The sequence below is a fragment of the Pyrus communis genome, chromosome 15 (assembly GCF_041283825.1).
Source record: "Pyrus communis isolate YQ-2024b chromosome 15, ASM4128382v1, whole genome shotgun sequence".
Lineage (NCBI taxonomy): Eukaryota > Viridiplantae > Streptophyta > Magnoliopsida > Rosales > Rosaceae > Pyrus > Pyrus communis.
Window position 1 is genome coordinate 37,235,467 of NC_142579.1, and position 22,271 is coordinate 37,257,737.

Consider the following 22,271-nt stretch of genomic DNA (forward strand, 5'->3'; position numbering starts at 1 on the left):
CATGCTATTTAAGAAAGCAATTTTACAACATGTACTCTTGCAATGTGTTGGTCATAATAATTTGGTTAAAATTACTTACAAGTGAAGAGAAATGTCACTAGACCGGAGTACTAAGTGGCATTCATAGTTAATACTTATCAGTTATCAAAGTTGGTAATTGGCAAGGAGGAGGGCTAGTGTGATGGTGGGAACCAAGCACCATTGTGGCCCTTCTCATCCGAATTTGAGGCTCTCCCACCCCACCTAAATCGGTAATTGGTAAGAAAAAAATTAACTAGTTGTACTTTTGAAAAGAGCCCATTTCTCACTCTTTTGTGAACGGTTGTGATTAGTTTATTGAATCGACAATGATCATTGATGACTAGTTAATAACCAATGATTATTTCGTCTAGTGACACTCAATATTCACTTTGTGAGACACGCTCATTCTCACCTCCAATGAATAATTTTGATTAAGTTTGAACCAAGACATTGTTGATACATAATTAATAGCCGATAATTGTTGTCAGTGAAACTCAGACTCCACTGTATTGAAGGACACGCTTATTCTCATTTTTAATGAATGTTTTTTTATTAAATAATTGAATCAAAGAATTGTCGTGGAGTCAAGTAATAGCCTATAACCGTTATCGGTGAAATTCACTCTTTATTTTGTTGACGTCAGTTTTGAGATATATAAATGAGAAATAGAAAAGGGAAGTGTTATTGACACTTCAAAAATCTTATTCTACACTCCTTAAAAGTGTATTTTTCTTTTCAAATATAGAAACTTTAGAGTGTAGAATGAGATTTTTGAAGTGCTAATAACAATTTCCATAGAAAAAAAAGCTGGTTAATAGACGAGGTCAAGTTGGGAATTTACTACTATCGGACTCGGGTCCGAATCAAAAGCAGAGTATCCAAAACCAACCGACCCAGAACTAGAGCTGATATCACAGACTCGTATGAACTGCAGCCTTCACTGAGAAGCAAAATACTAAGCGGTCATCGATTGATTGAAGGAAAAAATGACCACAAACAGCCGAGAAGCCCGACGGAGGAAGATCATGGAGCGAGGGTCCGACCGCCTTGCCCTAATCACGGGTCGGATCCAAACCCTACCCCCCTCCTCCTCTTTTTCTTCTTCACCACCGCCAGACCCAGCAACTCACAGTGAAGATACAGACCTGCCATCCCGGCCGTCGATTTCCCCGGATCAGATTCCCAAAACCCACGTCCCAGATCAAATCCCAGGTACCCTTTTTCTCTCTATCTCCAAAAGCCTTAATCTTTAGTTGCTTTGTTGTTGTAGTTGCTAATGGCGGTTGTGGGTCTGCAGTTTTCACTCCTGAGATTGAGGAAATGTGGTCAGCACCATCAACGGTTCAGAATGAATCACCGACGTCCCAGACCGAAACCCACGTCCCAGGTCAAATCCCAGGTACCCTCTTTCACTCAATCTCCAAAAGTCTCCATCTTTAGTTGCTGTTGTTGTGTTTGCTAATGGCGGTTGTGGGTCTGCAGATTTCACTCCTGAGATTGAGGAAAGACGGTCATCATCGTCAACGGTTCAGGATGAATCACCACCATCAACTGTTCAGAATGAGTCACGACCATCATCATTGTCGTTTGAGAAGCCTAGACTTTTCACTGCGAGTAGAATTAGTGGCGCCATTGAAGCATCAGAAAGGATCCGAATTTACATTTCCATCGCGGTTGCGGTACTGGTGGTTTTTTCCCATCTGGGTTTTCCTTTACTGGGTAGTAAATTGGTGAAAACCCTTTTGGGTTTTAGGCCTCTGTACCTGGTTTTGGTGACCAATGTGACACTTGTGCTTGCTCGAATTTTGGACAGCGGTCGACAAAGACACCACAGAGTGCCTGCTGGAATTGGTGAGGGTCAAACTATGAGTGGTAGTGAGTATGAGTGGGCTGAGCGGTTAGGGAAGGCTTTAGGGATAGGCTTGTTGGGAAAGAAGGTACTTGATGCTCTGTTTATGGACTGTGCTGTGTATGCAATAATTGTTGTTTGTGGCCTCTCTTTTGCTCAGTAGTTCAGCTAGGAGTAGGATTTGTATGTTTTTTTGTTTGGAATAGGAGTTTATATAAATGAAATTGATCAACTTTGCTTCCGAATTTCCGATATTTTTGTTGTCGTTGTGTCATTTTGTTGGTTGGAAATCTGCAGTTGGAGACAAATAGCTATGTTTTATCTATGTTAGCACCTATGCATTCATTTGGGATTTAAAAAAAATGATCGAAAGAATGGCTAGTACCTTTCGTCTTCGCCATTTTCGTACTTGTCTTGATAGTTCTAACCCCATTTTCCTCGGCCATTAGCCTCCCTCATCTGCAAAACCAACATTTTGGTCAAGTTATACAGTTCAGGTAACCAGCTATGAAAAAAAAAAAACAATTTAGATTCCTGGAAGAATGAAGTGATTGTTTACAGTTTTGTATTCTGGGCGTTTCTCAGCCCGAGCGTATACCCATTTTAACACAAGAATTGACTGCAGTCCTCTGGTGTTGCGCCGAACTTATCATCTGGTATGTTCTGCTCCGAAAGAAGCAGCTCTAGCATGGAAAAGATGTCTCTCGCAAATGGTTTTGAATCGTCGCCGGCCACAAATTCCATAACCACATTGTCAACCTCGATCGAACTGCAACCTGGGGTTCTCTTCATGCTCTTACTTCTTATAAGTTTCCTCATCCTTGACACATCCTCCCACTTCCCTAGGTCTGCATATATATTGGAAAGTAGCACATAGTTACCTGCCTCATCTGGTTCAAGCACCGAAAGGTGCTCCATTGCGGTAATGGCAATCTCGAGATTGCAATGAGTCCTGCAGGAACTTAACAACGAACCCCAAATCTTTGAGCCTGGATTCATCGGCATCTTGTTTATTCTGTCAAGAGCCTGATCAAGGTGTCCGGCACGTCCCAGAAGATCAACTAAACAACCATAATGCTCGATTTCCGGTTCTATATTATGATCTTCTCTCATGGAATCAAAGTACTTAACTCCCTCATTCCATAAACCAGCATGTGTGCAGGCTGATAAAAGACCTAGAAACGTAACACCATTCGGTTCAACCTTCACTATTTGCATCTCTTGAAACAGTTCAACTGCTTCGCAAGCTTTCCCGTAATTCGCCAGCCCTGCTATCATGGTACTCCAAGAAATCACATCCCTCTCCAACATCTGATCAAACAAGTGCCAAGCCTGATCAATGCAGCCACACTTCACGTACATTTCAATCAGGGCATTGCAAACACAAACCGACTGCAATAGCAGCTTCTTTTCCGAGTACATGTGAATCCATTTCCCAACCTCAAGAGCTCCAAGCTGTGCGCAAGCTGGCAAAACAGAAACAATACTAATCTCATCAGGTTCAATATCCAGCATTTGCATTCGCCGGAACATATCCAGAGCTTCGGCGTAGCACCTGATTCTCGTATACCCTGAAACCATTGCTGTCCAAGACACAATAGTCTTGTTAGGAATTTCCTCAAACACTGCCCTTGCCCCTCTCATCTTCCCCAATCTAACATACCCAGAAAGGAGACTATTCCAAGAAATGACATCCGGTTCAGACATTCCGTCAAACACCTTGCGTGCATCTGCTAAATTATCACATTTCAAATACAAATCCATCAAAGCATTCTCAATCAGCAAATGCGACTTCGGCCCAAATTTACACACTTGGGCATGAACTTGCCTCCCCAAAACTTCACAGAATATCGCCGCGCAAGATTTGATCACAAATGGGAACGTGAATTTGTCAGGAAGTTTTTGGTTCTCTGCTTCTCTCAGCATTTGCTTGTACAAATTGATTGCTAAATCATACATTTGATTATGCGTATAAGCTCTGATCGTGGCGTTGAACAGAAACACGTTTGATTCCATAACTTGTTCGAATAGCAAACCAGCGTAGCGCAAATCCCCACTGTTGTCACACACGTCCACCATTTTTGTCACCAAGAAATTGCTCTGTGACAACGAGAGCTTCACAATCTGAGCGTGAATTTTCTTCAACCCTTTTGTGCTTTTGCAATTTAGTAACCTGGGTACGAAGGAATTTTCCAGTTCTCTGACAGATAAGGCGCTGAATCTCGTTGCCATTAGGGACTTTGCAAAACGGGGTTGCTCGGAAGGATGAATGAGCGGCAGAGGTTGGCGAATATCCTTCGGAACTGTTCGAAGAATTTGCTGCTTGATCAGGGACTGCAGGCTCATGGGATGGTGATGAGATTGGGATTTGGGCTTGACTTAATGTTAAACAACGATCTCATCGATATGTATGGCAAATGTGGGAGAATGGGGATTGCCTTTGAGGTGTTTGATAGAATGCCTGAGAGAAATGTTGTTTCGTGGACGGCTGTAATGTGTGGATACTTACAGAACGGTAATGCCAAAGGCTCACTGTCTCTATTTAGTAGAATGGGGTTTTCGGGAATTAAGCCGAATGAGTTCACCTTTTCGATCAATCTGAAAGCGTCTGGGTTTGTGGGCATTGTTGAGAATGGAATGCAGATTCACAATATGTGCACCAAATCTGGTTTTGAATGGGTTACAGTGGTGAGCAATTCTATCCTCGACATGTATGCGAAATGTGCAAGATTTCACGAAGCAGCACGAATGTTCGATGTTATGCCAGTTAAGAATCTTATCAGTTGAAACGCGATGATAGCTGGATTCACACTTGAAGGAAATGGGGAGAGAGCTTTGCTCTTATTTAGGAAAATGCAAGGGCTAGGAGAAGTCCCCGACGAATATACGATTACAAGTACGCTGAAAGCTTGCAGTGGTCTTGGAGCAGTCCGGCAAGGAAGCCAAATACATTCCTCCTTAATCACAAGAGGATTCCTGTGCTCAGTTCGGACTACTATTGCTGGTGCTCTTGTCGATCTGTATGTAAAATGCGGGCACTTAACTGAAGCTCAGAGGGTATTCGATCAAATTGAACAGAAGAATTTGGTATCCTGGAGTTCCCTGATTCTTGGTTATGCCCAAGAATGCAATCTACTACAATCCATGGACTTGTTTAGGCAGCTCAGGGTTAGTATCGATCATCAAGTAGACGGGTTTGTTCTCTCAAGCCTTATGGGCGTGTTTGCTGATTTTGCCCTGGTTGAACAAGGTAGGCAAATGCATGCTTTCACTCTCAAAATCCCATCTGGTTTAGACATATCAGTAACTAATTCGATTCTGGATATGTATCTCAAGTGTGGATTAACAGACGAGGCAGAAAGACTGTTTAATGAAACTCCGGCGAGGAATGTAATTTCTTGGACGATTATGATCACAGGCTACGGAAAGCATGGTCTTGGAAGGAAATCTGTACGTCTGTTCCAACAAATGCAATCGGATGACATAGAACCCGATGGGGTGACTTACTTGGCCGTGCTCTCAGCCTGCAGCCATTCTGGACTAATAGAAGAATGCAAAGATCACTTCTCAAGATTGTGTCTTGACAAACGGATCAAACCAATTGTAGAGCATTATGCTTGCATGGTCGATCTCCTCGGCAGAGCTGGACGCGTAAAAGAAGCCAAGAATCTCATCGACAACATGCCTTTGAAACCGAATGTTGGAATACTGCAAACTCTACTTGGTGCTTGTAGAGATCATGGGGACTTGGAAATAGGGAGAGAAGTAGGCGAGACGCTTCTGAAACTGGACAGCAATAACCCTGTCAACTATGTGATGCTGTCAAACATCTACGCTGAGGCCGGTTACTGGAAAGAGTGCGAGAGAATGAGAAAACTGTTTAAGATGAAAGGGTTAAAGAAAGAGGCAGGACGCAGTTGGGTGGAGATCAACAAGGGGGTCTACTTCTTCTACAATGGGGATGAGACACACCCGCTTACGGAAAAGATTCATCAAGTGTTGAAGGAGATGGAAAAGAGAATAAAATCCGAGCTGGGTTATGTTCATGGGGTGAGGTTTGCGCTGCACGACGTGGAAGAGGAGTCGAAGGAGGAGAGCTTGAGATTTCACAGTGAGAAGTTGGCAATCGGGTTGGCGTTGGTGTGTGGTGAGATGGAGAAGGGAAACAAAACGATTCGGATTTTCAAGAACTTGAGAGTGTGTGGGGATTGCCATGCTTTTATCAAAGGCTTGTCGAAGGTTTTGAAGGTGGTGTTTGTGGTGAGAGATGCAAATAGGTTTCACAAGTTTGAGGACGGCTTGTGTTCTTGTGGAGATTATTGGTGATAGCCAATTGACACGTAATTCTATTCATCTAACTTATTGGTCTACTTTTTCCAATCAATGGCAGCGTTGTGTACTTGTGTGATCTAATAAATTGTGGGTGATAAAAAAAATAAAGCGATTATAGCAGTCTTTATTTCTGACTTTCTGGCCATCGAATATAATAGATCTAGGAAAATCACGGGACAAAATAAAGAGCAGAGTGCAAGAGGTAAAAGGACGTGAAAATATGAGGCAGAGCACGCCGAAAAAGCACGAAAACTCCATGCATTTTAGAATCACCAAGACTAATTCAAAATGGGTAAGTGAAAAAGTTCAGTATTTCATAGATGAGGCCACTATACTATTTGTACATATACAAGTGAAGCTCAACTTACTATTTGAGCTCTCTCCATCTCTCTCTCCCCCTCGATCTCTCGCCATCCTTAGAAGAGCTAGCTTTGCCTTCTTCGAATCCTAACATAGGGAACCCAATTATATTTCGCGATGCGGTTCCTCAGGTTGGAATCTTGAAGAAGGGGTGATCAAGTGCCTGTCGAGCCGTGAGGCGTTCAGAAGGATCATATTTCAGCAACCCGTACAACAAATCAGTCAGGTAGGAACTGGCTTTCGACGACCCTACAAGTCGCAATATCAGATCCTGTATACAAAATAAATGACATCATATCAACTAAGAAATCAAGAAATTCCACAAGATATCAAATCATGTAAATACTTTTATGGAACTGAAATAGCGAGAAGAAAAAGGTAAAACCTTTAAACAGTTGAGCTTCTTAACAGCTCTAATGCTCTCCCTTGAAACTGCTCCTAAAGGCCAATTCAGTCGTGCACCCCGCCTAAAATACTTTTCAGCACCATGGCTACACACGGATAAAAAATGGTACCAATTTTTGAATAAATCTCATCCAATTTCTAATTCAATAAAATAATCAAAACTTAAAAGTGCTCCAGATCCAATACAAAACTCGGTCAACCATGTTCTAGTAAAAAAATAGCCAGAATCAGTATATTTCAATACATACTTGGCCTTTCGGGTCATATGCTGTGGCAGAGGTCCCAATACCCTCTCCATCATTGCCAAATGCTCCAAGTTCTCGTGCGTCTGAAATAATGCCTCACCCTGACAAAATTCCCCATCTTAGAAATTCCTGACCAGAAGAATCCATATTCGAACCAGGATAAAGTAATGTAGGACTAACCGAACAAAGTTCAATAAGAATGCACCCTACACTCCACAGATCACAGGGGTAACTCCATCCTAGACCTGCAAGATAGACATACAGCAATGATGAGAACAATTTAGGTACTATTACTGGTCAGTACCTGAGATGTACGCAAGATAAAGCTTGACCATTGTAACAGAATAATTATTACCAAAAACAACTAAATGATTTTTTCTCTACTTCCATAATAAGTTAAAATGACAAGAGAGAATAAAGTAAAACAAAATTAGGTTAACAAATAGCTGGTAAGCTATAATCTTTACAAACCAACACACAAAAAATGATTACACTCTGCAGAACCAGGACAAGTAAAGGATGACCATGCTGGAAATGCCACCGAACTCAACTCAAAACAGACCCAAGAAAGAGCTTAGGGGAAGGAAAAAAAACATGAATATCCTATGCTACTGATGCATCTTAATAAAATGAAGAAACCACACCAATACGGTAAAAGCTAATAAAGATTGTTATAAGTCTACTATCAATGCCATACTGCAACCTGCCCTTATTATGTTCCAAATGGTTATTGATGCCACAATGTAATGTGTTTTTATTGACCATGTTGGGGGATCCAGCATAAAATAACGTGACTAATGCCCACAATGACCTCCTATGACTCTGTTAAACACTCCCTTTGAATAAACTTGTTTACAGATGTACCAGCCTCAAGTACTTTTCTAAATCATCATTAAGATAGTTCTTTTCATCAATCACCATATTGCTTAGTATGGTTTCAGTGAAGATGGGAACAGAAGGTGAATAAAAAAGGAAATGATATCACATTTTGGCTGGCCAGCACCATAATTAGTTACCTAGAATAATCTCAGGGGCTCTGTAATGCCTGGTAGAAACAACGGAGCTATGGTTCTGATCATCAGACACTGTACTACCAAAATCAATCAGCTTAATGGCACTAGACTTGGGCAAGCACCTGTAATTCGTTTCATCTGAAGAAAACCTCTGTTCCATTTTCAAGCACTTTTTATTAACTGAGTCTGTACCCAAATATGAAACATGGCATGAACTTTAAATTGTAAAAGTCCAAGATACCTTAGAACCAGGAAGCTTTACATATTCAGAGGACACAAGAAGAATATTTTCTGGCTTCAGGTCAGTGTGAATTAAGCGTAAGTCGTGCATATCTGTTAGATATATTGAAGAAAAATTGTGAGTTAAAAACAAAAGGACTGAATTAAAACACCCTGTTACAGCCATGGACAGACAAGAGGCCAATAAACAGATTTGCGTGACTGGTTACAATAAAAATAAAAAAGAGAATGAGACTAAGAACTATCCACACACATGCTACAGATTCCAAAAGCTGTCGTCCAAATTCCCGAACAAGATCCACAGGGAATGGGCAGTATTTATTTCTCTTTATAAAATCAAATAAGCTTGGTCCAAGCTTCTCAAACACCTGAGAAACCATTAAATGCATCCAAATGAAGGTTTCTGTTTAGTTCTCAGTTCTATAAATAAAGTCCATGGACACACTAATATCAAACTGTAAATATCTGAAAGCTTGATTGGTATTACATGCATGCATATGAGAATCGATCATTAAACTACTTGAAGGAAGATAACCAGCATGGTAGAAAAAATATTACACAGATTCAGAACAGCAAGCAGAAAACAGTCAAAGAGTACAACATAATGGAGCAAAAGAGTAGCATGAAGGAATTTAATTGGGATACTTACAATGCAAATGTGATTGCGGTAATCAAACCAAGTGCGAATCTGCACACAGCTGCATCAATGTATTAACATGCTCGAAGTTAGACGACATCACAATGATTGAACCAGCAATTCTATCAGCTAAACCCAGAAGACATGTACCGTGAGTTGCCCTTATCATGCTTAGCTAGCTGTTCAAGCACATCAACCTCAATCATTGCTGCTTCCCGATATTTTCGTATGCTTCGAACTACCTTGATTGCCACATACTCTCGTGTTTGACGGTCCCAACATTCCAAAACTCGGCCAAATGTGCCTACAGCACTAGCAATATGCTGAATGACACAAGCAGAATGACAAAAAAATAAAATCTTGTAGACAGCAGGACACTTGACATCTAACCTTCACCCATCTTGTTAAGTATTTTATCTGCCAAATCAACGTAAACAACCCCGAAACAACATCATTACCCGATACAAACATGTAATTGACAAAAAACAAGAACAATGCGCTAAATTTTCAGGAAAAACTCACATCTTGAAGTGAGATTCTCGCCGAGATTGTAAATATAATGCCCTTCCCGATCATCGTCTCGTTTCGGAGGCGATCCACGCCTTCCATTTCCTTCATTACATGCCATCACAGCCCGTTGAGCCTACAAAAACAAGATGCATCCATCAACCATTTTCATCCCTGTCCGATTACCATTAATCTGCAAACCCTAAATCCACATGCGGCACAAAAAAGCCCCAATCTTGTCGTTCCTTCTCATTTGGAAACCCTAACCCTAACAATTGAATAGCCCAAAACCAACCTCCGGTTCCGATTGCGATGGGCCGACGTCCCACGCCGACCTCGGCCGCTTCCTGATTCGATTCTGCGAGTTCTCCATCCTAGTCTCTACTCCCACCGTCGACACCATCTGAATCAAATTCGATCCCCGGCCGTCGGCAACCAAATTTCTCACAACAAAAATTTGGGAAATTTTCTATGGTTTCTGAGACGAAGCTCGGAGGAATCGGTTACTGGAGAAAGAAACGGAGAGAGATTAGCAGCCAACAGGCACCGTACCGACGGAGGAGGTTAGGGCTTGTTAAATGTTAGTTATATAAGGATGTTACAGTCTGCGTTTTGCTTTGTATGCGACGGTGGAGATTGGCGGTTTTAAAGATAAGATTAGTTGCGCCGCCATTTTTCATGCCTTAACATTTCCTATCTATTGGTCTAAAGCCCAATTAGGCCCATCTTAGACCCCACACTGTATTCGGATCCCATCTCACATTGCTATTTCATGATTCGTAATATTTTTAATGTTCTTTATTCTTTCCGAACTATTAAATTAGAAAATTGTTATTAGCATTTCAAAATTTTCATTCTACATTCGTATTTTTCTTTTTAATTATAAAAAAAATCTAGAATGCTTTAATGAAACTTTTAAAGTGTTAATAACAACTTCCTTAAATTAAAATCTCAATATTTGAATTTTGTGTTTTAGTGCACAAGAGCCTTTTAAGTTTCAACCATCATCCTTAGCTATTTGATTTATCATTGTTATCTTTTTTCAATTTGTGCTCATTTTATCTACTGGGACTAAAAATAGACAATAATGAAACCAAAAAATGTAATAGACGCATGTTACACATGTAATTTCATTTTCGTTCCTTGATCCTTAAAAAATTATTTCGTCCAAATATATCTTCTTTTGCCTCATTGTCATATGAAGTTGTCAATTCAGTTTCACTTTATTATAACAAATGTATTTACATTTTAATAAACTAAATATAAACTATCAGATCAATATTGTGTGATCGCACACCCAAAAAAAATTCTTGTAGTTTAAGCTCATAATTTAGAGAGATATTTCAAGGTTTCCGGTACTTGTCCAGGTGATGTTCCCCACAATTACCACTATGGTGGGGATATTTATCTAAAATTTCTCCACATTTTTGCATTATATATCTCTTTTACAACCGATCAAATGATTATTATGTTCCGATTGGGATCATAGGATATTTCTATCTTTTCCTTTTGAAAAAGAAAGGGCATTTTGTATTTGTTTGCAAATTGTAAGTGACAACATGATTAGCTCATAGTGTCACATAAAGAATAAAAGAGGAAAAAGGGGACCAACATGTCAAATCCGCCATTGCCCATAGTTTCGAGCCCCTCGACTTCCCGTTGGTCGGCAAATCAAATCCAGCAGCGTGCAATCCACGCGGGCGGCACGAGTCCCCCTGTATAAACCAAACAGCTTCCTCACAAATCTCCAAATTCACACTTCCTCGAACAAGCACGCGGACTCCGCTACCAACCAGTGAGCAAAAGAATGCAGAGCCTGCAAGCCAAGGCCGCCGAGTGGAGCGGCGTCGACTCGGCCGACGCGTTCGCCATCGACGAGACAAACCTGTTTCAGAAACTCGGTCTCCAGGCCTTCATCAACCTCTCCACCAATTTCTACACCAGGTTCGTTCTCTGGTTCGTCTTTCTTCAGTCTTCATCAATCTCATCGTACCACATGCTGAATTGGATTGGATTGGATTGGATTGGTAGTGAATTTACGATTATGGCCTTGATCGGCAGGGTATACGATGACGAACAGGAGTGGTTCCGGTCGATTTTCGCCAATTCGAAGAAGGAAGACGCCATCCAGAACCAGTACGAGTTTTTCGTGCAGAGAATGGGAGGCCCAAATCTCTTCTCTCAGAGAAGAGGTACGTGTGTGTCAAGTTTTTTGGTATTTCCATTTTATTGTCCAAATTTGCATTTGGTTTGTGTTATGGAGGCCCGAATTTAAGTCCGTAACATTATTATTGTGTGTGACGATAACTTTACATGACATTCTTATGGGGCGTATGATAAATTTAGTATTCATAATTCACAATTTTTTGAAGGGAAGTGTTATTGGCATTTCAAAAATCTCATTCTACATTCTTAGTAGTATATTTTTCTTTCATAATATAAAAAGTTTGGAGTGTAGAATGAGATTTTTGGAGTGTTAATAACAATTCCCCTTTGGAAATACTGTTGTTTGTCATATCATGTTATGTGTCCTTGAACGAGTTTGATTTAGTTTACTTAACACACGAATTTCCAAAAACAAAACTCATCAAATGCTACATAGCATTTGATGCTCGCAACTATTCCGTTGGACGAGTTTGATTTAGTTACAGATTTCAAAAATTATAATTTGGTTGGACTTGTAACACCAAACGACATGGTGTGTTATGCCACTACACACTGAATAGTTTCTCTGCTTACCGTGATATTGTCCGATCCAGTATGTTACGTGATTTTACTGTTACACTGAATATTTCTCTGAACAATGAAATATGTACCAGTCCAATATGACTGGTTAAAATTTAGCAAATGCATTGCATTGAAGCCCGTGACATTTTGATTACCAATCTGAGTCCTTATGTTGTAATTGGAAATTGGCAGGCCATCCTGCTCTGATTGCACGCCACCGTCCATTTCCCGTCACGCACGAAGCTGCGGAGAGGTGGCTGCATCATATGCAGCAAGCACTGGACACTACTCCAGACATTGATGCAGAGTCCAAGGTCAAAATGATGAACTTTTTCAGGCACACTGCGTTCTTCCTTGTGGCCGGAGACGAGTTGAAGAAGAGACAGAATCCGGCACAATAACCTCTTAGTAAGCATCGCCAGCAGCAACCACCGTGCGTGCCGAAGATTTTAGACAGGAAATTAATCTCCATATTCAGAGCTCAATTGTGTTATGTTGTGAAGACATAGGAGGAACAAGATTGTATTACTTGTCAAACTCTCTTCATTTTTGTGCTTAAATGAGCACAACTTGACACATTATTAGCCACTTATGAATAAATCATGAAGAAATACATTTCGTACCCTAAAATTGAAACATTCAAAGGTTCTCTCCTCTTGCACTTGGCGTTTTTGCTTCCGTTGGGGACGAGCATACAACATCGAGGATGTCATTGCGACAACTTCTCAAGTCAATAAGATTCTACCATGTGGTGAAGTTACATAATTATGTTTGGTTGGTTTGGAATACCGTTACACTGACATCCTTGTTGCACAAAAGTTGTTCTTCTTGCATTGAGATGACAGACTAAGTTCCAAACGCTAAAAACCTAGTTGACAGAACAAAAACAAGAAAATGATATAATAGCTAGCAATTTTCCATGAATTATTGTCCAGATGCATCCATTTTACAAGGATTTTCTTTCCATATATATGTATAGAGGTAAGTCTGTAAATATAAGCCGTTTGATGCAGTTAGCAGGACGAGTAAGAAAACCAGGTTCGATATGTAGTTTCTGCAACTTATAGAGTCCGTAAAAGGAGGCATGGATCGTGTAAAGGTGCAGCACATTCCTGGTTTCCATGCCTTCTGCAATGTATACTAGACAAGCTTTCGTGATGCCTCCTTCTATGGACTCTATAAGTTGCAGTGGGACAAGCCTCTAATTCAGTTCTCTATTTTGAAAAAGAACTCAAGATTCCGGCAATGTCTTCAATTCCACATCTCCGCATCTCGTCACTTGCATTTTTACATTTGTAATGCCTTTCCTTGTAAGTTGGATCATATTCCAGACGACTTTAATGATCTGTCCTTTTGAGTCAACGCGTGATGGAACTTGTAGTTTCTTCAACTGCCTAAAATTTGATCCCATGTATTATCTAAACACATACTAATCACTGATGTAATGGTACACGATCAGATGTTGTAGGCTGACTAACTTTGAAATGGCTCTTGGAAGTGTCTATATCCTACTGTCACGGGATGTTCAAAGCTTCAAGGTTGCACATCCACTCTATGGATTCTGGCAGCTGCTCAATCAGAGTATCCTTCAGATTCAAATATCTCAAATCGGATAGGTGCACTAGTTCATTCGGGACTCTAACAACTGGGACGTCCTCCAAATCAAGAATTGTCAGCAACTTGAATCTAGAAGGCAATTTCTTAAACTCATACAACATGTTTGCGGCAAAGATGGGCAAGAAGCAACCGAAGCTTTGACATGCTTGTGCAAGAATTAAATTCTTCAGTTATTCGAATTGACAATCTACGCATTCCAACTTCTTTGCCACTTCTCTGCCAACAAATGCAGCACCACAATTTTCCTTTCTTGATATCGACAGAGCAACCTCAGGCGGGAGATCATGCATCTTACATGTTTTTGCTCTTCCATCTTCATTCGTTTGCATAATTTGCAGCATGCTACGTGCGGTAAATTCCGTACGATAGTCCTTTGCAACTTTTTCTGGTGTGACCCCATCATTAGGTTCAACAAATTCTTCAGCTATCCACAACCTAATCACCCATTTAACATTGCAGTTTGTGGTTAGGATGTGGACAACTTTGGCTTTGTTCTTTCGGAAGGCTGTGCAAACAAAGAGGAAAGTTAAGTTCTATATTTCTTGATATATCCGAGTAATCACAGAAACTGTACAAAATAGAGACTAAAAAGGTTCAAACTCAAAACACTCAAGGTTCTCTCTTTTCGTCTTGTGTTTTTACCTTCTATGTGAGCAAAACTCACCTACATGGCTGCACTGTAATGCCATTGTGACGGTATTTCAAGTCAATCATGCACTACTACGTAAAGAAGTTAAAACACATAATAATGTCTGATTGGTTTAGAATACCGTAATAGTGACGTATTCTTTGTATGAAAGTTCTTCTCCTTGTAAGTCCAAAGACTAAACTTTGGCCAAATTCAATCATTTTACATGTAAACACGAACATGATTAGCAAAACGAGCTTAGAAAAACCGGGACAAGCTATCCGGCCCCATCCATCTTTCCCTCCGTCGAAATTCTTCGAATATATTTTCGGATCACAAGACGCTTGCGACGTGACTAAAACAAAAAAATTTCTTCATCTCCATCTTAGGTTCGATTCTCCATTCTCAATTATCACTTGTGTCAAAAGCAATGTTCATAATTGGTAATCGAGCGATTACCAAATATGCTCGCTTAAAATGTAGTCTAACAAAACAAAAACATAAATACAAGAACATATTACGTTGAGATTAAAAATTAAAGGAAAATTAACGAAAAAAATAAAAAAAAAATTTGTTTTAATGAAAAATGACAAATAAAGATGTAGTGAATAATACAAGGGAAAGGTAAAAATGTGATTTTTCATTAAAAATAAACAGTACCAGAAATGTTTCATTAAAATTCCGTTAAATTAATCAAAGCCAAAAAATAATGTTTCTTTGTTTTTGTGTTGAAAATGTCACATGACATATCGTATTAATTATGACATATTATCTTATATTCTCAATTATTTCACGACATCTTTCTCTCTCTAATTTTGGCACGCACGTTGGCTGACAATGTCACTTGGTCATCCACCGTGATTGCTTCTGATAAATTCTGTGTTTTACCAAGAAATTTTTGTGTAGGGCCACCTCAATGCACATCACCCATAAAAACGAGATTATCTCATATCATTGATTTATAATACGATAATTATTTATTAAAGGGGTTATGTAATTAAGCTTTAGTTTCTGTGATGCCACCGTCCATAATCAATTGCCATGTGTTGAAAAAATGCAATGCCCGTCTAATAAGAAGTCGTCACGGTGACACGAGAGAATCTAAACTGCATGTGGAAATCATTCGCGATTTCGGGTCACCATTTGTGTGAATGCTACCATACACAAAATCAACTCACTTTACCCCGAGCAAAAAAAAATTAATGAAACTATTATCGACACTCCAAAGATATCAACAGTCTGTTAAGAAAAACGCAGAAGAGCCAAATATAACTATTTTGTAGTGCTAATAGCCTACTACCAAATCCACAAGGAAAAAGAACAAGTTAAATAAGTTACACGAAATTTCCCTCGAGTCACAACTTCATTGCCTTCTACGCGTGATTTGCATGTTTCAGCAAATTTTCCCGAGGACAAAGATATCACTAACCGAAACAAGTTTTCCGATACAAAACAGTACAAAAGCCTCCTTCCTAGCAAAACAAATCATACACATATTAGGACATCACCACTCATACTTTTGCCTCTGTGGTGGACCTCAGTTTTCCATAAACATCGGAACAGGTATGAGCGTAGTCTGTCATGGCGCGGAAGATCTCAGGCAAGCGAGTTTTGAGACTCCCAAGTGACTTCTCCCTCACCTGGATACAGTGTCTCTGGTGAGCTTCACATTCGTCTTCCATTCTTTTCTTCAAGCTCTCAACAATGAATTTCTTCTCTGAGACCGGGTCCTTGGGAATTGCATCTTCACCTCTCTCCTGATCCATTTCCGCGTGTCTCTGCGCGTACTTTTGGTACCACTCTTCGAAGGCCTGACTTTTACGCAGAAACTCCTTCCGTGTCTCCTCAAACTTTTCTTTTAGCTTCATCTCTTCCTCCTGATGAAGTATGATAGTCTTTATCACAGCTGCAAAAGACGATATTGCAGATTTTGCAAGTTCATCAGGAAGCTTTTCAAGAGAATCGTGCCATGAATGGAGGAGAGCTTGGATTGGTGGACGCTGAACTCTTGGCGGGGATGATATTTTCTCTTTTAAGCTGCTCTCGATAGGTATGAGATTTAGCTTCACCCAACTATTAAGAGCTTGGATGTATTGTTTTTGATGAGTCACGAGCTTTTCAAAGTGAGAATGCCATTCTTGGAGAACATTCCAAAGCTGGACAGTGCGGTCATGGTGGTGCTTGGTTGTTTCCATCGGAGTATGGGCAATGTCTAGGGACTTTAGACCTGTAACAATCTCCAACTGGCTGCCGTGATGTGTGCACATGTTCTCCCACATTTTTGCCATCCTGTGATGCAGATGTGATGAATATATTTGCAGAGGAAACCTTTTCTCAATAGCACAATAAACAAATGGGGACATCAACTAAGAAGGAAGCAATAACTTCCACAAAATTCAACACATATCCTTACAGAAGTGGAAACCATCAGTTCAAATTTTCCGCAATAGAAATGGTGCTTTTTAGACGCATGCCAAATGATTTTAAGACAGAATAAGGATAGTCTGATCAATCAAGAAGACACTAGGGGCAACAAGAACGAAACAAAGAGATAGCGAGAATTCTCAATGCACAAACTTACCCTTCAGCTAGAGAAACAAGTTTAGGGTACAGCTGTTCATCCCGTAATTGATTTACTTCTGAAGCTGTAGAATCCATGGACTGCATGTCAACTATGTATCTTGTATGCAAATGACTTACAGCTGCTTTTGTTTTTTCCAATGTTTCAGCACTAGCACTGCGTTTCTTCTGCTTATTAAGCACTGCAACTTTTCTCTGATACTCAACCTTCATAAGCTCCCCTTGCTATCAATGTAAAGTAAGATAACAAAAAAAGGTTCAGCGTGAGAAAATAAATAAGTAGGAAGATAATTTTTGTGCTGGAAAATGATTCTCCTGATTAACCGGTGTGTACTTTTTGTGATATCAACAATCCAAATACAAAAGGGACCGCCACCACGAACAGTGTTCATGATGTGGATTGACACTAGTGAATCAAGATGAAAAGCAGCAAAAAAACAAAATGAAACAAACTAATGCAATATACCTTCACTTCATCATAAAGTTTCTTTTCCCATGCCAACATCTTATCCAAAACAGTGGCATGAGTTTCATAATCTTCTGAGTTTTCATCCTTCCCATCACCGTTTGGCATGCCTCTGAACGACTGATTCCATGTAATAACACGCATGACCCTTGCAGAGTGATCAATGTGTCCTGCACAACATCACGAGAATCAGTACCGCATCCAACAAATGATTCAAAAGATATCTCACAAAAACAAATGACAACAATATTTAAAATTCAAAAGATGTTTTTGGTGGAACGGCCATTCACACAGTGGTTTCCGAAACTAGTTTAACAATTTCCAAGTCCTCGAACAGGAAGATTCAAAGCATCAGCCTTTAAACAGAAAAGGGTAAATACCGACAACTAAGGGCAACATATGGGCAAAGTGCTTATACAAAGTGCTTTTTCTCACTTTAATTTTTTTGAAAGTGCAAATATCTAAGGTTGAGATCAGATCAACAAAAAGTAATTTGAAAACCAAAGATTTATCATTTTGATATTTAAAGGCTTAAGGCCCGAGTGAAGTCAAGATGTTTGCCCACATGTTTTTTATAGGACAATTTGTAGACATTTTTGAAAGCTTTTGAGAAGAAAATAAGGTCTCTTTCAAACTTCAATATCAACTTAACCATTACATTACACCTAAGGAGCAGAACAAAAACAAGAACATCATATAAAGAATTTGGCTTAAAGGGAATTCATAGAACTCGTATACCTCGATTATCTGCAAAATTCGAGTGATAGTGCAACCGAGTGGCCTCGAGCATCTTCGAAACCTCCTGAGCACTCTCCGAGGCCTTCAAGAAATGGTCGTCAATCTTATTCAATATGTCCATCAAAGTCACACCAGGAATCACATTAGCTACTCTCCTGCTAAACTCCGGTGGCGCAGTCTTCGAATGCTCGATTGCCACCGGAGTTTCCTCTTCCGCCTTCTCCTCAATCTCCTCCACCTTCTCCGGAGTCTTGGGCTCAACCTCATCACCCAAATCAGCACCACCGCCAACCCCCATATTCTCATCTTCACCAAATTCCTCAGCCTCTTCATTCTCACTCAAAGATGGTCCCGGCATGTTATCCACCATAAAGAAATAGTCCCAAGCCATGCCCTTCGACTCCGGCATCGGAGGCACCGCCTTCATCTCCGGCGTCCTCGGCGGCGACGATGTCGTCTCCGAAGCCCCATTTCTCGATCTCCTCTGAAACCCTTTATGGCTCTCATCCTCATCATCATGTTCATGGTCCTCTTCTTCCTCATCCTCCTCCGCAATGGCCAGCCCAACTCTCCGCCCCCCCATTTTCCGAGCCTCAGCGCTCATCACTGGCATGCTGGTGGCCCGCTTGATCGGGCTTGGAGTGAAAGTGGGCAGAGGCGGCGGAGGCGGCGGAAGGTTCAGGTTCTCGAGATGGGGCGGCGGAGGCGGCGGCGGCTCAGATGCGGGGTCCATCGGCCGATGTTGGCCGTGAAGGATTTCCATCTCCGGGGTCACTTGGGTTTCTCCATGGCCGTAATCACTCAACGCGGCACCGGCGTTCTTCAAGGCCACGGCGTAGCCAGAATGGCCGGAAGCGAAGGCGTTCCTGGCCACCACCGCCTCTTTCATCAGGTTCCGGCGGTCCTTGCATCGCAACACGGATTCCTCGTTTTCGATTCTCGATTGGGCGCACCCCATTTTTCGTGGGTGTCTTGAAAAAACGACTAAAAACTCCTTAAAGTTGTGTACTTTTTGACATTTAAGAGCAAAGGGTTGAAAAAATATACAAAAAGAAGATGTGGGGTTTGGGTTTGGAGCTTCTGGGTGCGGCTAAAACGGCGCCGCTTCCATGGAAATGGCAGAGCGAAGCTTGTCGGAGCTGAGTTTTGGGAGCCCTGGTAGGTCAGAGAGATTTGAGAGAGAAGAGAGGGTTTCAATGGAGGAGGACAATTAAGTGAAATGAAAAGAGAGTGAGTGCTGCCAAAACAGGTGCAGAAGTGAGCAGACAGAGCAGAGAGAGAGGAGAGAAAGAAGAGAGAGAGGGAGTGACTTTTTTGTGTACTCTCACGGAACGGAGGAATTAACGTCTACTCGCGCGCTTTGATTACTCGGTGTCCCTAATTATGATTTTTTAAAGTAACGGTCACATTTTTTGAGGCACGTGAAACGGCGTCGTACTTGTTGATTAGTGAATTAAGTGGTGAATCAGTCAAAAATTGAGTAGGCAACCAGATAATTACCTACCTAATTACTTGCTTCATTTGAAAAAGTAAAGAAAAAAAAAATTACTTAATGTGAAATGGAATAAACGCTCAGTTGGGGTGAATTAGGTAAAAGGTGATATTACTGTGGCCACCACTGTAAGAGCTATTAAGCAATTTGAAATTTTGATCATCTCCAACAAAAACTTTCCTTTTTGTGCCGTTGTCATGGAGGGTGGATCCTCCCTCCGTCCTCCCCCGGATCCTTTTTACAAATATTTCAGAGAACCTCTAATCATATTCGTTTATTATATATTGTGCGGTCAATTTTTATCAGACACTATTTATATTCAATTTTAAATAAAAAAAATTTATAATAATTTTTTACCGCACGATATACAATGAACATATGTGATTGAAGGATCCGACGAGGATCGTCCTAGGTTGTCATGTGCCTAATAAGTTACTTAAAATAGAATATCATTATTGTTCTTAACAATGTACAAGTTCTTTTTAAAGAGAATTCTTGTCATTTCATTTAACGAAAATGGTACATACTCATATGAGTTTTAAAGCAAACGGAAGGGATGAAATTTTCAAGGGAAAATAGCCTCATAAACACGTATGTGCTGCTAAGTCTTTTGTAAAACAATTGGTTAAAAGTATCCCACTTTGCACCCGAGATTTGGAGCCAGTTTCTCCTCCCACTATGTGCTTTCTATAAAAAAAAAGTACACGTTTATTGGACGAGCCCTCAGCCCTATCGGCAAGGACCTGATTGTCGACCCTCCTCCTCATACCTTTCTCATCATCTCTTATTTCTGTGATCACAATTAAGTCACGTCGATATTTTATATTTCTATTGCTTTTTGTTTTATTATTTCTATAAAAAAAAATCAATATAAAATATTGACGTGCCTTAACCGTGATCACAGAAATAAGAGGAGATGGGAAGGGTATGAGATGAGAATGACAGACAATCCAGGTCCTATTGACATTGCCAAATTGTAAAAACATAAGTTTTAAATTGCACAAAACTAGAAAAAACAAATCAGGTGTTATTAATTACCCCATTAATAGAATCTATAATTTTAAAATATATTTTACGAAACATTTTTGCTCATCCTCTCAAGTGATAGTAATGTTCATCCCGCTATTTACTATTATTGAATGAGTTAAAATTTTAAGAATTGTGAAAGTAAATCAACTTTTTTCATTGGTTCAACACTTTTGTTGCTTTGCTGGGAGAAATGTCAAATCCATTAGAAAAGTATCATACATCCCCACAGACATGGGTCCTTTCCAGATCCATGTATCATAATCCATCAAATCCATGTATCCAAATTGTTGAAATTTGATTCAATGACTACAAATAAGGCTCACTTTTAAAATTTTTAATAACTCTAATCGTTAGATCAAATTTCAACAACCTGGATACATGGATTTAGTAGATTAGGATACATACATCCGAAGAGGACCCATGTCCCATCCCCACACTATCCATGGAATAAGATATAAATTTAAATATCCAGCCATTAATTAGAAATTAAGGGTGCATTTGTTGCATAGATTATCTCAGATTGGACTAGCTTAAGGGATTAAGTTGGACTGACTTGACTTGGACCAAGCATGATAATAATGTAAAGTCTTTGGTGCAATGCCGGACTAATTTATGGACTAAAATTATTTTAAAGCCCAAAATATTTTTTTATCATTTTTAATTTACTTTTACTTTAAAAAACCAAAAACAGTCAAATATTATATTATAAAATATTAATTTTAATTTACTTTCATTTCTCTTATCTTCATTGTTTCTATCAAACTCTGCATCCAACCCCTACCTCTATGCTGCTGCTCTCTTTTCTCCCAATTAGTCAAATCTCCCTCCTCTTTGCCCTTCCACTTCTTGTCTTCTCAACATATTTGGGGTTTTTGCAATTCCCAAATTCCCCTTCTTCGTGTTTTTGGCCGAATCATGTGTTGAGACATCGCGTTGTTTGTCGTCGAATCTTCAAACAGCTTCTAGGGAGCGGTGAAACCAGCCTGCAACAAGGCCCGACAAGTTAACCGGAGGGGAGTGGGGGATTCTGGATTCAAGGGAGTGAGAGACTAAGGTGACTTGGGGTTGGAACGCTTGGATTTCTCGATACGCTACAAAACCCAGAAACGGTCTTAGTAGTCCGACGCTTTTCGAGGTCTCTCGCTAAGAACCCCTAGCGAGCTCTTTAGTCCATGCGAGTCCCACCTAATCTCTTTAAAGTTAGTCCCTTCTGTTAACAAACACTAAACTACACTCACTCTTAGTCTAGTCTAGTTCAATAAAACTTAGTGAGGGCAAACAAACACACCCTAAAAGCAAAGGGCAAGGCTTTTTTATCCCTAATTTGCTAAAATACCGAAATTCAACAACAAACCCCATGCCAAAGTGGCAGTGCAGCAAACCTA

General features: G+C 40.2%; 5 protein-coding genes and 2 pseudogenes across 8 annotated transcripts; 4 read left to right on the top strand and 3 right to left on the bottom strand.

Moving 5' to 3' along the window:
* Nucleotides 1-839: 839 nt before the first annotated feature.
* MEF21 (mitochondrial editing factor 21) lies at nt 840-4,216 on the bottom strand. 2 transcript variants are annotated; one of them, XM_088685711.1, is made up of 3 exons: nt 2,430-4,216; nt 2,256-2,329; nt 840-2,161 (listed from the first exon to the last, which is right to left on the bottom strand). In XM_088685711.1, the coding sequence occupies exon 1, from the start codon at nt 4,214-4,216 to the stop codon at nt 2,474-2,476; it is 1,743 nt and encodes a 580-aa protein (XP_088541837.1). In that variant the 3' UTR covers nt 840-2,161; nt 2,256-2,329; nt 2,430-2,473. The 2 variants fall into 2 exon arrangements, with proteins under 2 accessions (XP_088541837.1, XP_088541836.1); XM_088685710.1 differs by having other exon boundaries at nt 840-2,181.
* On the top strand, nt 897-2,115 carry LOC137718153 (uncharacterized). Its single transcript, XM_068457659.2, has 3 exons — nt 897-1,233; nt 1,319-1,420; nt 1,504-2,115. Exons 1-3 carry the CDS (start codon nt 1,008-1,010, stop codon nt 2,031-2,033), a joined length of 858 nt encoding a protein of 285 aa, XP_068313760.2. The 5' UTR covers nt 897-1,007; the 3' UTR covers nt 2,034-2,115.
* Nucleotides 4,217-4,219: 3 nt separating the features above from the next.
* On the top strand, nt 4,220-4,657 carry LOC148690969 (putative pentatricopeptide repeat-containing protein At3g15130 pseudogene; annotated as a pseudogene).
* A 6-nt stretch (nt 4,658-4,663) lies between these two features.
* LOC137716475 (putative pentatricopeptide repeat-containing protein At3g15130 pseudogene) lies at nt 4,664-6,310 on the top strand (annotated as a pseudogene). The gene has a single exon (XR_015956678.1). The product of XR_015956678.1 is annotated as a putative pentatricopeptide repeat-containing protein At3g15130 pseudogene (transcript).
* Nucleotides 6,311-6,495: 185 nt separating this feature from the next.
* Nucleotides 6,496-10,308, bottom strand: AME3 (Protein kinase superfamily protein). 2 transcript variants are annotated; one of them, XM_068472754.2, is made up of 12 exons: nt 9,905-10,308; nt 9,625-9,745; nt 9,493-9,519; nt 9,253-9,406; nt 9,115-9,163; nt 8,719-8,833; nt 8,467-8,558; nt 8,229-8,376; nt 7,393-7,457; nt 7,216-7,313; nt 6,948-7,053; nt 6,496-6,833 (listed from the first exon to the last, which is right to left on the bottom strand). In XM_068472754.2, the coding sequence occupies exons 1-12, from the start codon at nt 10,010-10,012 to the stop codon at nt 6,690-6,692; spliced, it is 1,227 nt and encodes a 408-aa protein (XP_068328855.2). In that variant the 5' UTR covers nt 10,013-10,308; the 3' UTR covers nt 6,496-6,689. The 2 variants fall into 2 exon arrangements, with proteins under 2 accessions (XP_068328855.2, XP_068328862.2); XM_068472761.2 differs by having other exon boundaries at nt 6,496-6,811; nt 9,905-10,280.
* A 927-nt stretch (nt 10,309-11,235) lies between these two features.
* Nucleotides 11,236-12,966, top strand: GLB3 (hemoglobin 3). Its single transcript, XM_068456167.2, has 3 exons — nt 11,236-11,553; nt 11,671-11,801; nt 12,529-12,966. The coding sequence occupies exons 1-3, from the start codon at nt 11,417-11,419 to the stop codon at nt 12,735-12,737; spliced, it is 477 nt and encodes a 158-aa protein (XP_068312268.1). The 5' UTR covers nt 11,236-11,416; the 3' UTR covers nt 12,738-12,966.
* A 2,857-nt stretch (nt 12,967-15,823) lies between these two features.
* On the bottom strand, nt 15,824-19,731 carry LOC137739773 (protein ALTERED PHOSPHATE STARVATION RESPONSE 1). The gene is made up of 4 exons (XM_068479480.2): nt 18,366-19,731; nt 17,628-17,797; nt 17,163-17,386; nt 15,824-16,870 (listed from the first exon to the last, which is right to left on the bottom strand). Exons 1-4 carry the CDS (start codon nt 19,321-19,323, stop codon nt 16,093-16,095), a joined length of 2,130 nt encoding a protein of 709 aa, XP_068335581.2. The 5' UTR covers nt 19,324-19,731; the 3' UTR covers nt 15,824-16,092.
* Nucleotides 19,732-22,271: the final 2,540 nt, after the last annotated feature.

Bases quoted from the DNA above. Each gene is read 5' to 3' on its own strand.
- LOC137718153 (XM_068457659.2), top strand. From the start codon at position 1,008: ATGACCACAAACAGCCGAGAAGCCCGACGGAGGAAGATCATGGAGCGA. The intron at 1,234-1,318 runs GTACCCTTTTTC...GTGGGTCTGCAG, and splicing joins CGTCCCAGATCAAATCCCAG to TTTTCACTCCTGAGATTGAG. The intron at 1,421-1,503 runs GTACCCTCTTTC...GTGGGTCTGCAG, and splicing joins CGTCCCAGGTCAAATCCCAG to ATTTCACTCCTGAGATTGAG.
- MEF21 (XM_088685711.1), bottom strand. From the start codon at position 4,216: ATGAGCCTGCAGTCCCTGATCAAGCAGCAAATTCTTCGAACAGTTCCG.
- AME3 (XM_068472754.2), bottom strand. From the start codon at position 10,012: ATGGTGTCGACGGTGGGAGTAGAGACTAGGATGGAGAACTCGCAGAAT. The intron at 7,458-8,228 runs GTAACTAATTAT...TCTATCTTGCAG, and splicing joins AGCCCCTGAGATTATTCTAG to GTCTAGGATGGAGTTACCCC. The intron at 6,834-6,947 runs GTTTTACCTTTT...TTTTGTATACAG, and splicing joins AGAAGCTCAACTGTTTAAAG to GATCTGATATTGCGACTTGT.
- GLB3 (XM_068456167.2), top strand. From the start codon at position 11,417: ATGCAGAGCCTGCAAGCCAAGGCCGCCGAGTGGAGCGGCGTCGACTCG. The intron at 11,554-11,670 runs GTTCGTTCTCTG...CTTGATCGGCAG, and splicing joins TCCACCAATTTCTACACCAG to GGTATACGATGACGAACAGG. The intron at 11,802-12,528 runs GTACGTGTGTGT...GGAAATTGGCAG, and splicing joins TCTCTTCTCTCAGAGAAGAG to GCCATCCTGCTCTGATTGCA.
- LOC137739773 (XM_068479480.2), bottom strand. From the start codon at position 19,323: ATGGGGTGCGCCCAATCGAGAATCGAAAACGAGGAATCCGTGTTGCGA. The intron at 17,798-18,365 runs GTATACGAGTTC...GATGTTGTGCAG, and splicing joins GAATTTTGCAGATAATCGAG to GACACATTGATCACTCTGCA. The intron at 16,871-17,162 runs GTAAGTTTGTGC...TCTGCATCACAG, and splicing joins CTTGTTTCTCTAGCTGAAGG to GATGGCAAAAATGTGGGAGA.